At 39.2% G+C, this 15973-nt stretch overlaps 1 protein-coding gene across 1 annotated transcript in view; it reads left to right on the forward strand.

Moving 5' to 3' along the window:
- The first annotated feature begins 536 nt into the window (after positions 1-536).
- The window catches only part of LOC105353645 (formin-H), a 71144-nt gene continuing 55707 nt past the window's right edge, over positions 537-15973 (forward strand). Inside the window, exons 1-8 of the mRNA XM_011472914.3 lie at positions 537-771; positions 1265-1393; positions 3047-3121; positions 4388-4561; positions 4664-4821; positions 7112-7300; positions 8605-9214; positions 9378-9540. Coding sequence (XP_011471216.1) covers positions 700-771; positions 1265-1393; positions 3047-3121; positions 4388-4561; positions 4664-4821; positions 7112-7300; positions 8605-9214; positions 9378-9540 — 1570 coding nt within the window. The 5' untranslated portion in view covers positions 537-699. The remainder of the gene's footprint in view (positions 772-1264; positions 1394-3046; positions 3122-4387; positions 4562-4663; positions 4822-7111; positions 7301-8604; positions 9215-9377; positions 9541-15973) is intronic.

Below are 15973 nucleotides of genomic sequence, written 5' to 3' on the forward strand. Positions count from 1 at the left end.
AGCAGTCTCACCACTAAGTAAACTAAAAGTAGCAGCTCAAAATGTCAGCAATGATTGAGGCAAACCATCACTGGCTGAAGAGCCACAGTTTTTGAAGAGCAGGGCCTGCAGGCTGGAACAGAGGTGAGATTATTCAACCAGATTACCTGGCAAGGCTGCCTGCTGACGGGGTAAGGGGCGTGTCATGACGTAAACAGTCATTGTGTTGACCTGAAATTTTGCAATCTTAAGTTTATTCATCTTTGGGTGTTACATAAACTGAATCATGACAATTTAAACTTTAACCTGAATGAATCAAATCTTTAAAATGGCATCATTATTAAATTTTTAAGTAATTTATTTTGCTAGTAGTTTCCAGGCTTTACAAGCTCACTTTCATGAAAGACAGAAAACTAAACGCATTGTTGTGCAAGTGGAGGCATGCTGTCAGTCATGTTTGGCGCCCTGCAGGGAAGGCCGCCTTCCAGAGTGGGAGGGACTTCATGAGTTACCTTTATTGGTGCAACCTGAGCTGTAAAAGGGAGGCGGTCAGAAGTGCATACAAGTCATGCAAGTTTCTCTCCACCACTCCATTTGGTAAAAGCAAGTCTTTGCATGGGACCCAAAAAAGTGGGTGTAATATTGTGCGAAATAACAAACAAACCAAGTGAACCATTTTTTTGTGGATTAAGTTTATGTATGGAATTCTGATCCGCCGCAATGCCGAGTCTAGGATTAAAGAAGAAAGAGAATCTCTGTAAGATGGACAAACTAGCTGAGGGCGTGCCACAGGTATGACTATCTCATCATGAGTTCTACTAATAGACCTTCAGCATGCCTAGCGTTTCCCTAATAGACACCATGAAGTCCTTCTTTGGCAAAATAATCTGCTTCTAATGATGAGTAATAGTAACGTTTCAATTCCAGGGAAAACAGTAGTGCAGCTTTCATTCACATCAGATCTATGCGGCAGGTTTTCGTTGGGGATTCTCAAGCACCTTTCACTTCCTCAGATGAACTTTTCTTCCTTAATGTCAGTACTTCCCCAAACTGGTTGCTTTATTGACTCACAACTGTGACAAAGAGGAAGATTGTGTGTTCCTGTAACTGCATGATGGAGAGTGAGTTTGTATTCCAAGAATTTTGCATAAGCGCCCAGATTATTTCCCATTTTTTGGAAATCAACATGTGCCTCTTTGACAAATGGAAATGAAATTTGGAAACATTTTTTTGATTTTGTGACACATGATTAAAATGTTTGACCCTAAACGTTTGGTGTTCCCAGCTGAGCAATGAGATGCAGCTGAGCATCATGAACAGGGTGAAGAATGGAGAGCTGTCTATCGACGATGCGCTGAACCAGGCCAGGAGGGACAGAGTCAACCTCCTGAAACAGCAGAGCCTTTCCACTGAAGTGAGTTTCCTCATCGATGTGCTGTAAAACCAAAACACACGTTGTGATTTCCCAGGTTTCACCCAGAACAATGGATCTGATTGTAAATGAATGCGGAACGTCGCCGGAATGTCTTCCGTGTGTGGTTTAATGTAAATTTTGGTATGCAACTTTACTTGTTTGTTTGGTTTTAGGATTGGTTGACAAAAAACAGGCAAAAACAATTAACTCAGCAGCTAAATAAATATCTCATCACAAGGTGGTAAAGACATAATAAATAGAAAACAATTAAACTCAACACCATTGTGGAAGAAGTGGATTTACTGATTTTTATGACAGATCAACATTTTTTAATAAAAAAAGTTGAAGCAATTATTTTTTGGAGAAGGCTCTAAATTCTGAAAGTGGAGTTCATTTATGGTCATTTTTGCCACCTTTTCTAAGACTCAGAGTTTATTTGATTTTCTTATGTCCTACTAAGTGTGGAAAAATTATGTTTAACCCATTTAACACCAATCTTTTGTTGATCTAAATGCAGACTCTGTGTGTCTAAACTAGATTAAACTGCATTCACACATCACAAAATGGCTCCATGAGGTAACCTGATTGCAAGTTTTTCGGCAAATTCGTATCTGGAATTTGGGAGACGGCAGTAGCATTTCTACACACCATGCGGTGGCCGCGGAGGTTTTTTAGAAAAAGCTGAAATTTTACAGCGACAAAACAATTTTTTGACATCGGTCTGTGGTCGATGTGTTATAATTGACCGATAAAATGTTCTCCAAGGTCCCACAATGGTCTGATAGTCAGCCGATTTCAGACTGCCACTCTCCTTGACCCCATGCCGCCATCCTTCTACCGTCTTCCGATTGTTAGAAATCGGACGGTAACAGCATGGGCACTTGACGAAGGCTGCTTGCCGGCGATGGCCAGACTTCAGTTTGGCAATCCCGGCCTCTGTGAGTCTCGCATAGAAAAGGGGAGACGGTATTGGTGCTGCATTGATGCTCTTTATTCGATGACGACTACTGCTGTGGTTAGACCACTTGACCTTCCTTTTCTTGGGCGCTGGGGCTTTACCCTTGCAGGGTTTCTTGGGAGGCATGTTGTCTAAAAATGTGTACATTTGCAAATTGACTAGATTAAAATGTGTGCTCAAAATGCACCAGTGGTGCCTGGGTGGCTGGGTGGCTGGCGGCTAGTGGCACTTGATATGGACGGCTGCTGTCTGGAGACATTTACGCATCGGCACGATCAGAGCTGCTGTTGGCCGGCAATCTGGCCACCACCAAACAGGAAGTCCCCACTGCCTTTCAATTAAGAAATAAACAGCTTTTACTCAGTCATTACATTTGTTAGAATCAACATTCTCACCTGCTGGCCCCCACATTGAACACTTGAAACATTTGATTGACAGATTACAGACTAATCACTGTTTACTGACGACGTCTCGCTTTAACATGGCGATCGGTGTCCGTATTGCAAAAAATAACGACGGAATTTGGCCTTCATTTCGTGGGGGCCGTTCACACTCACTCGGTCCAGTTCTCATATACAGTCATTGCTTGAGACTTTAAATCACTTTATTGGGAAACAATTAAAAAAACGAAATAATAAAATCAAGTAGGCTGATTCTGTTCCAGCAACTGATTCCTGCCGGGTTTCTGGTTTCAGGAGCAGCTGCCTTCACAACACAACTTCAGCGTTCACAAGTACAACCGTTACAGATGGCAGAAGCGTATTCTTCAGGTGAGTGAAAAACTGTTGCTACTGTTACATCAAGCTTTTGAAATAATAAAGTGTCACTCGTGGGGACGACATTTTAAAAACCCTCTGTTTCTGTGCATTTCCTGCATTAATTTTCTCTAACACATGAAGTATTTGTGAGTTCTTAATAAATGAATAAATAAATAAAGGCAGTAGCAGTTTTATCTTTGTTTTTCATTTTGACGTTCATTCAACCAGGACGTTTATTTTTCTTTCACGTTCTTAATCACACGTCAAGAAGTAGAAAAGTAATAAGTCCTAACTGTAACTAAAAGATATACATGTCATTTTTGTACAACAAAGTATTCGGGCCACCATAACAAAAGACATATATGCAAATAAAGTTGTACAATTATGAGAAAAAAGTCGTACAGACATAAAAAAAAAATCACCAATTTACGTTAATTAAGGTGTAATCTTTTTTTCAAAAAGACTGAATTTTTCAAGGAAAATGTCATGCTTTTCAAAAAAAAAGTTAAATTTGGCATTTAAAATGTTTAGAAAAAGACAAAGCATTACCTGTTTAATTTAATTGCAGAGACATCTGATGAACACCATACTGTTCAAGATTGCCGCTGAATCTGATTTGCTTTTTTGCGCATGTACAACTTATTTTTTGTGAAACTGAAACTTTATTTTCGAAAAAAATTGACTGTTTCCTTGTAAAATTACGATTTTTTGAATTGTAAAAAGTTAGGATTTTGCTCTTGTACAATGTAAACTTTCTTTGTAATTTTGCAATGTTATTGTTGCAGAATTTATAATTTTCAATCATCATTTTACAACTTTATTCTATTACGGTATCCTTATTCTTTTTTATTTTATGGTGGGCCCATTACTTTGTCTTGTTTTTGAGACTAACTTAATAAATGTGCGCTTTTTTTCATTTCATTTTTTTTATCAATTTAGATTAGCCTAGTTGAATTATATGAATGTTTGCTAAACACTGTAAAATGTGGTGTTTATGAGAAGAAAGTGACTATTTGCATGTAATTTTCTAAATATGTGAGCCCGGTGCTGAACTTCTTTCTTACCCGCACAGACCGGAGAAAGGGTTAGGGTTACGTTTAGTGTTAGGACATAGTTTGTGTTCGCAAAAAAAATTTCCATCCGTTTTTATGCTTGGTCGGATGGACTGAAAATACATGTGAATAACATCAGCCTTATGAGAATAAGACTTATTTTTATCTTTGCTATAAAAAAATGCTTGCTTCATGTTCAGGCACTAACTCGAACCACTTTCCCCAGATTGATTTCAAGACCAAAATGCTGTGCAGCATAGAGAGGGGCATCATCAAGCGCCAACTGCCCTTCTCTACCGTCAAGAGTTGTGATGATGGAGTGGGCTCAAAGTTCTCCATTTCCTTTAAAGAGCATCATGATTATGAGCTTGAGGCCACATCTCTGGAGGACAAACACAAGGTAACTTCATGAACTGTTAATCCGTATATAAACTAGCATGGGGTTTATATTGCCATGGGTTTTATGGATGCTGTCACCCACATCTTGGAGTTCTTTGTGCAGATTATGCAGCTGGTGAATCAGATAATTTATGGGAATATATACAACAACCCTGAAGAGGATGATGCAGAAGTGAGCCACAGCTCTCCAGAGTCACGTAGCCTTCGGGAGGGCACGTTGTTACTGCACAGAGGAGGCCTGGCATCATTCAAATGGGTGAAGTACGGATCTCAGTCTCGCTGCAGCAGCACTTGCAAAAAATAAAAATAAATAAAATAAAAAGTCCCCAAATCTGCATATTCCTAAATGAGTGGAAGATAAAGAATGACCCTTTCTCACGAAAAAGTATGTTCAACAAGAGAACATTTTGTACTTCACCTAAAATACGTTTTTCAGCTGAGGGATGTAAAAAGCCACCTTCAAGACCCAACTCTTAATAAAAATGCTGAACATTGATGTCACAGAGTTCCAATAAAACAGTAAAAGCGAAAAAGAAGAACACGTACAGGACTGTCCGCTGTATTAAAAAAAAACATGGTTAATGAAAATAAGTATCACACCTGAGAACATACTGAGAGATAAAGTGTTGCAAATAAGGCTAAGAAAATGTCTTAATGGGCGTTTAGAACTTGTTCAAAAGGCTGACGTTGCTAAAACGTATTTGCTACACGCTAAATTAGCAAGAAAAGAAAAAAATGTGTCCCAAAAAATGAATGATAATTAGTCTTTAATGACTAAATTAGCTGCCGAGAGCATTCAAAACAAATTTTAAAAATATTAATAAAAGCAGAAAAAAATATGGAAGAATGCTATAAACACAATGTTAGCGGATACAACTGCCAAAACGAGCATCAAAAGAATGCTATGTGATATTAAAAAAGCTAACAAAATTAGCAATGGAAAGTCTGAGTTACTCAGACTGGAGTAGTCAGTTGGCCCTGACCGTGTCCTGAACGTTGAGTTTGGTCAACCAGACATTTTTTGATTTGAACCAAAGCTTGTAAACTAAACCATATGACTAAAGATCTCTTCAGTTATTGGTATGGGATTACAAGTGCGAGGCAAAGTAACAAGAGAAAAAAAAATGGAAACCCTGCGCTTTGAAAAAGTGAAAAATCCTGATTGCAAAATTTTTATTTCACTGATCAATTTTGAACGTCTGTATCAAGGTCAGGTACAACACCTTTTATTTTGGAGGCATACTGCAGGGTGATTATTATGCAGGCGAAGGTACACTGATAAGTGTTTATGACATAGATTGTCGGGAAAAAATTTGAGAAGCAGCGTTGATCACGTTAAAAATTGTCTGATGAGCTTCCATTCATCCGACCGCGAACTGAGACCACCTCGAAAGATGGGTCAGAGAGCGGTTCCTGGTCCCAGACCAGGGTCCGCTTGGGTGTATTGAGACTGAAAATTCGTTACAGATTATCATATAAAACAAACTCTGGTTCACTTTAAGCAAACCAAATGTGTCCAGTCTGAATAAACCCTTAGAATCTTAAAAAAAAAAAGGCTGAATAATTGTGAACATAAACATAAAGTTAGCCAATAAAACTACGTGTACAAATGCTAACAGTTAAATTAGCCAAAAGAGAAAAAAAGTGCAATCTTGAAATGTCCAACTTTCATGCCAAAACTGCTAGCTTTTAGCATGTGTGCTAAAAGCTAAAGTAGGAAAAAAGACCTTAAAGTGTTCAGTATTAGAGGCATAATCTAATGTTTGAATAGTTTTGCGTTATGGAAAACTAGCCATTGGTAAGCAGAAATTTAAGATGATTATTACTTCACAGAAGTTACAAACATCAAAGTAAAAGCAAGAAGGTTTAGTTTAGTTCTTTAATGATACAAAAACCTATCTGATGTAAGACAAAACTAGGTAATGAGGGGTTATGTGTGCAAAAAATGATTTAAAAGTAAAAAACGGGTGCAAGTTACACCTGAGACTGAATCTGTGTGAACTTTCTCAGGTTAACCTTATATACATATTGAAAAAATTTTTTTTACATTTAAAATGATTCTGTTGAAGGAGTACGAGTAACTTTATATTGTACACTTTTGAAAAAAAAAACATTGTCATTTGTTTGTAAGTTTTGGATCATGATGTTGTCTTAATAATAAGTTAACCCCTTCACAACCATATATTGGTATGGTTATTTCATAACATACCATTTTATCCAGGACTCAACTTAATTTGGCATAATCTTGAAAGGAAAAGCACTTAAAAATATTATTTATATAATTGGAAAATAATTTAAGGCATGAACAGGTCAACAGGTACAATATTTGTTCTAAATATTTGCTCAAAATCAGTAAATTAGCTTATAAATGTTTGTTTTGGGAAAACGTGCTGCAGAGCATGGACCTGAGAACGTCACTTCTATTGCATAATAAAATGAATTTTTGTGTTCAACTGACATCATGCAGCAATTATATTTGCATATTATTGTATTAGCTGATTAGCAGCTTGGGATACAGTTTTGTTATTGAAAGTTCTTTGTTTCGTCACAGATATGAAGCACAGCTGCATCCTGGCCAGTTGACACTGTTTGCTGTCAGGCACCGAATCCCAGCAGACGGCGAGGGGGCGTCTCTGGAGCCTGTCTCCATTGTGATTCACTTGTCACATGGTGACACCCATGTGCAGAAACTCCACGCCACTGACACTTTCACTTTGACCACCCACAAAAACGATTACCAGTGAGTGAGAATCACAACAGAACGCAACGTTTTTTTTCCTCACCTTGACCCTAGTTTGCTTCACAGTGTTTGCCTTCTGTTGGAACATATACAGGGTTTTGATGGGGGCAACACAGGTGTCAAACATCAGTGCTCAATGGGTCTTTCTTTTCTTGATATCTCAGCCCTACATATCTACAGCTATTTATTTGGATCAAATAAGTACAGTCAACAAGAAGCTGGAAGGGCAGGGATGGTTGGAAAAGAACCAAACCTGAAGTGTGACATCTGTGCCCTAAACTCTTGGTTATCTGACAAATTTGGCTTGATTGAGGAACTTGGATGTACGTCTGTTATGCCTTATTCACAACTTCCCCAACGGATAGATACAGGCTGTCTGCAAGTGAAAAATGGGCAAACCTGTATGGGGCACGCAGGTGGCTTGCAGGAAAGATTAAGTTCGTAGACCAATAGGGCATGCTACGGGCGACAGGGCGAAGCATGCTCTTAAGCACATGTAGATGTAAAATAGGTAGAACCGTAGGCGTATTTTACAGATTTTACAATTTCCCATGCCCCTAAATCCTGTGCACTGCGTTAGGGACCCTTCAGAGCTGTTCCAGTGATAAGTGTGCAACCATTGGGTTCACCCTGACTGTAACGTAGAACATAGTTTGTAGGTATCTTGTTGGTGTCCTATGGGTACTTATGTATCACTTGCACACCCTTTGTTCGCTAAGGAGCCAGAACTCTCATCTTAGAAACGGCTAAAGTGCAGCGTAAAGGGCACCGTAAGTTAAAAGTGCATGCAACTTACATAATGATTACAAATACTTCACGATAGTCTTACAATGGTACTTGAGGTGTCCATATACCTATATATAAAAAAAAATAAAAAATTTAAAAAAAAAAGGCGGCTGAGTAGCTCAGTTGGTAAGGTGAGCGGCTACCATGCAGGAATCCAGGGCTCGATTCCCGGAGGGGACGAAACAATGGTACTGGGGGCAATTACCATATCAATGGCAAGCAGTTAACATCACTCAGTGAGGGTCCTTAGGCAAGACCCTTAACGCTACTGCCTCCCGAGCGCAGTTCAGCTGCAGCTCACCGCTCCCCCAGGGGATGGGTCAAATGCGGAGAAGAATTTCCCCAATGAGGGATAAATAAAGTATCTGAAAAAAAAAAATACCGCACCTGCGTCAACTTTAGATAGGCCCCTCCAATCTATGACCCTCCATGTGTCAGAACAACCCAAAAACCTACAGCACCAGTACCGGTCAACCCACTGTATGTGTGCATTTGACTAAGGCATTAATATGTTTCAGGTTCAGGGTGCCCATACCCGATCCAGTGTCCATTTCCAATACCGTGCAGGAGGAGCGGGATGCCTGGGTCCAAGCCATTAGCAAGCTGTGTTCGGAGTGGAAGAGGAAATCCAAGTGTGATCAGTTCTTTGGGGAGCAAGAAACCTTACGACCTGTCAGCATACCCGAAGACGCAGAGGACGATAGCGCAGATCTTGAATCGAGCGGTGGATTTGAAGGCTTTGCTTACCCTTTACCTGACTACACAACAGAAGATCCCACTTCCACCAGTCCCACAAGCCAAACTCCACCTTTAACCGGTTTTTCAAAGCCTGTCCCCAAACCTAGGACTCCAAAGACGGCTATCCAAGTTCATGATGTTCTGGAGCCCAACTCATCTTCGACCTCTACCACTCCCATTGCCCCATCATCATCATCCCCGCCCTCCCCTCCATCCTCATCTGGCTCTGTTGACTTGAAGGTTTCTTCCATGACACCAGGTTCTCCAGTTGAAAAAAGGCCTCCACCTATGATCGTCCCAGCTCCTCCACCATTACCCCTGAGGTTGAAGAGATCTTTAAAAAAACCTCGCACCAAGGCGTTCCACTGGGATGTCATTGGCTCTGACAAGGTAAAGGATCCTCAAAACAGAGTTATCTAATGGGTGAACCACACATATTTTAGTTTTACTTCCCCACCCACCCCACTTTGCATCAGCATTCCAGTCTTTTCTTTAGTGACATTGATTTTCTTCTCAAGCTGAAGTCGTGCTGACTTAATCTCTGTTTTGGCAGATCGCAAAGTCATTTTGGCTGCAAGAAGGCACCAGGAAGACTGACATTGACACGTCCCGATTGCTCGAGCAGTTTGGCATGAAAGATGTGGTGACTTTCGGCACTGCTGAGCCCAGCAATGCCCAAAACATAAAGCTCAACCAGAAGATCGCTCACAACTTCAGTGAGTAGCCCCACTGTGAAAACAGTCCTAGAGTTCCACTCCTGTTAACTTTTGATCTCAGTAAAGGCGTCCTCAACGGTCTTTTCATTATGATTATACAGTTTTTTACCAAGATCAAAAACACTTTTCAAAAACACATAGTTACTGCAGAGTTAAAGCAGTTCATTAGAAATCTGCCTCTAAATGGTGGTGCAGAAAAAGCTTATCGCTACTACTTGTCACCTATCTGTTTAAACTCTCTCCTGCTAGTTTACAGCCCCCCACACCCTCAACTTAAAATGACCAGCTCAACCAAATGGCAAGCATTATCTGAGCTATCAATCCACACATTTAAAAAAATACTCATATATATATGTATATATACATATATATATTTAACCCTTGTGCTATCTTAGATGACCCCACCCCTACATTGACGTGTTCTCCCTACCATGACAAAGGTGGATAAAGGTGGAAAGATTTCATGTAATCCATGGACACCAATGAAGATCACAAATCATTGAAGAAAAACGGTTCAGCGCACTGTCTAGTGGGTCTATTTGACCCAACTCCCAATGTCAAAGTGCCAAGGATAGCACAAGGGATAAAACATGTTTTTAATCTTTTTATCTTCATAACCACTAGAGGGCAGCAGAGTATTCCTGATGTTGCAGAAGCACAGCTCCTGCTTTTTGAACTGGAAATGTGTTATCCTTTATTGAGTAGAAGCTCTAGGTTAAAATATTTGTATAAATTCTGGAAATTGCCATTTCTGTAACTACGTTGGAGATGAAGACATTTGGAAGTCGCTGTTTGGTGCCAGCAGGGGGCACTAAGCCACCAAACCTGCGAAGACACAACTGCTCTCAGACTGTGCAGCAGTTTTGGAGTGGAACAAATCCTGCCTTTGATTTTGAAGGCTTTTCACTTTCGGTTAACTGAAGCTTGTATATTTCAAGACCCCAAAGGCGAGAACATTTCAGAAGGTTCTCCCTCTCAGGTCCGCCAAGTTGCACTGTGGCTGCGGAGACATGCAGATGTGGTGTGGTTGGTTGCTCGACAGAATCAGAGTGAATGTGCAGAACGGAAACTTAATTAGAGTTCACATGTTCATAAAATATGGATTCAGGGAGACTTAGTAAGAAGGACAGGGATTTCCTGCCCTGGTGAAGAACACCCCTGCAGATGGAGACGGCGCCGCTCTCCGACTATTTACTTGTGTTTGTATCAGGAGCTGAAGATGAGCGATGATGGCCTGCAGGAAACGTGGGGCCGTGCGGCTTCCTGCTGTAAGCTTCCGGAAACGTTTGATAAGCGAGGGGTCTATCCCATTTTGATGCTCTGCTTTTTCGCTCTGATTAACATTGGTACAGTAACATTCAAACTGAAAAAATCCTACTTGAGGTGGAGTCTCACCAATACAGACCTAACTGAACGGGTGAGGATGTGAACATGCTTTACTAATTTTACAAAAAAAAAAAAAAACTAACTATTTTTTTCAGGATTTTCTTAATAAGAGATAAATTGGTTAATATAAAACATAAAAACCCTTTTGAAATAAAAAGCTTTTTTGATGACGCATTGAGCCAGGTCGATCAAAATGTCAAAAGGTTACACAATTAAGTAATTGTTTTGATATGAGGTGCTACCTTTGTGGTTAGATTCAAAAACTTGTCTGGTCTTTTGATTCATTCAACCTCTTGAATGGACGTCGCTAATTCACAACATACCATTTAATCCAAGAATACTTTTGATTTAGAATCACCTTAAGGAAAAAAGAAAAGACACTAAACATTTTTTTTTTTAATGATTGGAACTAAATTCAGGAATTAAAGGGTTAAGGGTACTGGACTAGTTCCAACAACTGTTCAATAAAAATTTTCAATAAAATAAAAATAAAACAACTGATTTATTTTTATTGATTTTTTTGGGTTTGCAATATTATGTGAACTGACTTTTAAACCAAAGAGCAAGCTGTTCACATCTGCACTAAGGCATGGTAAAAAAGAAATTCAAAAAGTGGAGTTCACTTAGTGGCCACCAGGCGGCTTGTCTTGTCAGTTAGAAATCCCTTTGATGTCAAATGAAAGTGTAACCCTTGTACTATCCAATTGGGTCAAGATGACCATTGACGTGTTCTCCCTACCATGACAAAGGTGGACAAAGGTGGAGAGGATTTCATGTAATCCATTAAAACCAGTCTAGTGGGTCTAGATGACCCAACTCCCAATGTTAAAGTGCCTAGGATAGCACAAGAGTTAAACCAGAAATGAAAGTAACCACACCCTCCAAAGTTGTTTTTTCTGCCTTTGTGGTCAAATTTAACATCCATAATATCTCTATTGGGGAAGAATTTTATGAATTCTTTCATTATTTTTTATATTTTAAAGCAAAAATAAATGTTGGGATGGTTGGTTTAACCAAGTTCTCACTCTGATCATCTTTTGATCTGTTGTAAGACAGTTCTCCTAACAGATGGTCTTAAAACTATGATTATGCCATTTGCAGCCAAAATCAAAAAACGTTGTTGTTTTCTAGGACATTTCTGCAGAGCGGCATGCAGGAGCTCATTTGAAATTCACCTCTGATTTTGTGGGCGGGACTGTTGGTGCGGCGCAAACCCCCACTTCCTGTTGCTGTGAACTCAGATCAGGGAGACTGTGGCCCACCTTCTCTTTTGATCAACTCCTGAATCCCAACAATTTTAAGAAAGAAACACACAGAAAAACAAATTTAAGCTTATTTTTTCTAACATATGTCCTCCATTATCAGAAAAAATGCCACAAGAACATGTTAAAAACACGTAAAGACACAATCTTTCATCAGAAGGGGAATTATTATCTATTTAATTTATTTGAATTTTATTTATAAAGCCCAAGATTGCAACACAGTTGTCTCAGCGGGCTTCACAATTGTACAAGACATAATTTTTTTTGATTTGATTTGATTTGAAATGGTTTATTTCAAGCAATCAAAATAGAAATAATACACAAAAACAATATAATCATCAGTTATACATTCATACAGTAACTAATCAAACTTAGGATAATTAGACATAATTAATAAATATTGCTTGAAAGGGAGTGGAAGGACGCAAACTTATATAAACCCACCCCGTTATACTGTAACCATTTTATTACATGATTTATCAATATCCGGTTCATAACTTTTATCAGACAGAATTAAGAATCATAAGGTATCAATAAAGCAGATGCCAAAGATGAATTACTTAAGTACTACGTCAAAAATAACTATTTTAGAAATCAACATGGCAAATGCAGCATCTGAAATATATGCAAATTATGTTGCTTTTAAAAGTCATTCATATGCTTTAAAACATAATACTATATCAGTAAAATAGACACAACACTGTTTCAGGAATTTTCATAGCAAAATTTCATCAAGTATCAAAAGTTATAAACATGTGCAAAGTTATGCTACATTAGGAAAGATTTTTGAATCAATTTATCAATTTTAGGAGCTAGTGAAGTAATATCATCAAAGGTCAATCAATTTAGCAAATTTTCAAAAAATTTGTTTTACTCTTTTTATATATTTTTTTGTATTTTTATTTTATTTTTTTATATAATAAAGTAATGCTGTAGGGGAAAAATAAAAAGGGTCCATAAACTGTCGAATTGTCCAAGGTTGGCATTTCTTCTTTTACTGATAACACCCGATTTTCTTGGTTTAAACAGTTAATAGTTTTCTTCCATGTTATGTCTGCAGACATTAGATTCAGGTCCATATCCTTCTTCAGCTGATATCAGCTGTGGTGAAAGTTGAGGTCAAGTTGTCTGCGGGTCAGAACCCTGCTGTTATTCAGGTGACGTCAGACATCCAGAGAAAGTGATGATTCCAGGTGTCATATTTCTTGAAATTATTTGGCTCTTTGATTTATTACTCCACGTTGTTTCAGACAACCGTAATCAAGCACTTCTCAAAGTCCTTCATGGTGTTCACGACCAGAACCTTGGCCCGGTCCTCTGGACCGAGTGGTTTGACGTAAATCCTGCAGCCTTTAACCCAAGTGTTCTCAATCTGCTTACGCTTCCTGAGAAGCCGTGCATGTTTTGAGATTTCAGCATTCCTTCTGGTCAGATGGTCGTTCAGATAAACAGCAGATCCTCTGAGATTTTTGCGTTGATTCATCAGAGCTAGCTTGTGTTTGAGATTCACAAACCTGATGAGGATCGCTGGTTTATCCGTCTCCTTTCTCCTGGGGAGCAGGTGGCAGGTCTCCATGGTATTGAGATCCAGGGAAATCCCTTTAGATGTGAGAAATGAATGTATTTGCTGTTCCAGCGTCGCTGCACCAATCTCCGTATTAGAACTGCTAGCTACGCTAGCGCTAGCATTAGCAGTGCTAGCTCCAGCTGCATTCAGCTTCGCTCGAGGCTTGATTGGTACTCCAGTGAGAATGACATTATTCATCCTTACTTGCTGTTCCACATCGTCCAGTCTTTTCTCCAGAATCTCGACCCGGTTTTCTCGCTGCTCGTTTTGAGCCCGAAATCTTCGGAACTCTTCCATCATATCCCAGAGCGGTGTTAGCTTAGCCGACACTTGATCCATAAAACTTTTCAGCGTTTCTTGAATAATGTCAAGAGACTTTTTGAGATCTTCATATTCCTGGGGTTTCTTCGGGGGCATGGTCAGCTCTCTTTTTTGGAGAAAAATCAACTTTTTAAGTAATTTGAAGATAGTTGTATTCGCAGAGAGGCACGCCACGCGTCCTGCTGTATAACCCGGAACCGGAAGTCACCGGAAGTAAAATCAGTTATGAATTACAATAGCTGATAGCTAAACTAAACAGACTAAAGTAAACTGGACATCCTCGCCCTTAGACCCTCCTTCTCGGTAAGGAAAACCTCCTAAAACAGATTCCAGGAAATATTTTCAACCCACAAATAGATTTATGGGCGAGTTTTACAGCCTGTTCCTTCTGCTCTGCCTTGCCAATTTTTTCATTTCTGGAAAAAAATGAGATTTTATCACAAGATAGGAACAATAACTAAAAAAAAAAAGTCTTTACATCAACTTAACGGTTCCCATGACCTCCATTCCTTTTTTTCTCTTTTCTTTTCTATATAACAGACTGATGAAGTTTTTATGCATCTCAAGTCAATTAATTGCTTCATCTTTATAAAAAAAAAGAAAATGTGTGTGAGTGATAAGATTGATCTAAAATAACTTTATTTAAAATGAGTAACCCGGCTCTTCTCAGCGCTATTTTATCAAGGACATTTTGAAATGAAAGTTTTATTGCTGAAATATCTAAAAAGTTAAGGTTGCAGGGAGTCATTGCGAATGTAATTTGATTTTTCCCCCTCCTCTATGACTGTGGAATAGATTTTACTCCATTGTCACTCATGCCGTGTATGTTAAAGCCCCCCCCTCAAAACACCCCAAACTGTGAGTACAAGCACAGATTAGCACAGATTTACAAGAACCTGAAGTAAAGTGCAGTAATTCTGGTTTTATTTGAAGTGATAACTAATTAACTCTTCACACTTAGATGGTTAGACGCAGTTTCTGGGCGTTTACACCATGAAACACTAATGATCGTTCCCCGAATTCAGCTGTCACTCAAAATACAAACATGCAAATACAGCCATTCTCCTTCCCTCTGCATCCGCTGGCATTCCTTATGCAAACACACACACCATGCTATTGTGTTGATCGTCACAAACTTGCCTAAATCTGTGCGGTTTATTCAGCTCATATCTCATTCTTTTGCCACACTATTTACTCATCAGATCCTATTATGCAGGTAGTTGATATGCATGCAAACTCTCACTTTTTCTTGGGAATCGGGGGTGGGGGCCTGGGGAGTCGATCTTTGCAGACGGTGAGATTTCACCTCAATTCCAACAATTTTACGTGGAGCAGTCATTAACATACAAATGTTGATGTGATAATTGGCGTCCTGCTAACAACACGGTGGTATTTGTGGGCACACGGGCTAAATCTAGTGATGCATCTATGCGTGCAGCCGCGCACAGCCCCACATTCACCTACAGGTGTTACAAGGTGAAAAGGGAAACTCTTATTTTAAGTTATTGGCAGATTTATTTCGCTGAGTGTCCCTTTAGGGCCCCTTTAGGCCGTGTTACACAGCCGCTACGTATATTTTGTGAATGTTGCATGGATGAAAATTGGTCATACGTGAAAATGTGTGGAAAAAGGGAGAAAAGTCATGCTCTTTAAGTTAAATTTTCACAGATGTATCACAAATGAACCACCATAAAACCACAGAAGTACAAATAAACCATTAAAAAAACAGGTAAATCAACGTAGAACATGACCCGTGCGCGATTATAGTGCTGTTTATATGTAATTCATCAGTGATTCATCCTTCAATTACATAATATGAACATTATATGTGTGCCGTGTGCGTGATATGAAGGTTATACATCTGTGGTACATGCGTGAGAGGTCTGTTAGCCATACG

The sequence above is a fragment of the Oryzias latipes genome, chromosome 7, assembly GCF_002234675.1.
Source record: "Oryzias latipes chromosome 7, ASM223467v1".
Taxonomy (NCBI): domain Eukaryota; kingdom Metazoa; phylum Chordata; class Actinopteri; order Beloniformes; family Adrianichthyidae; genus Oryzias; species Oryzias latipes.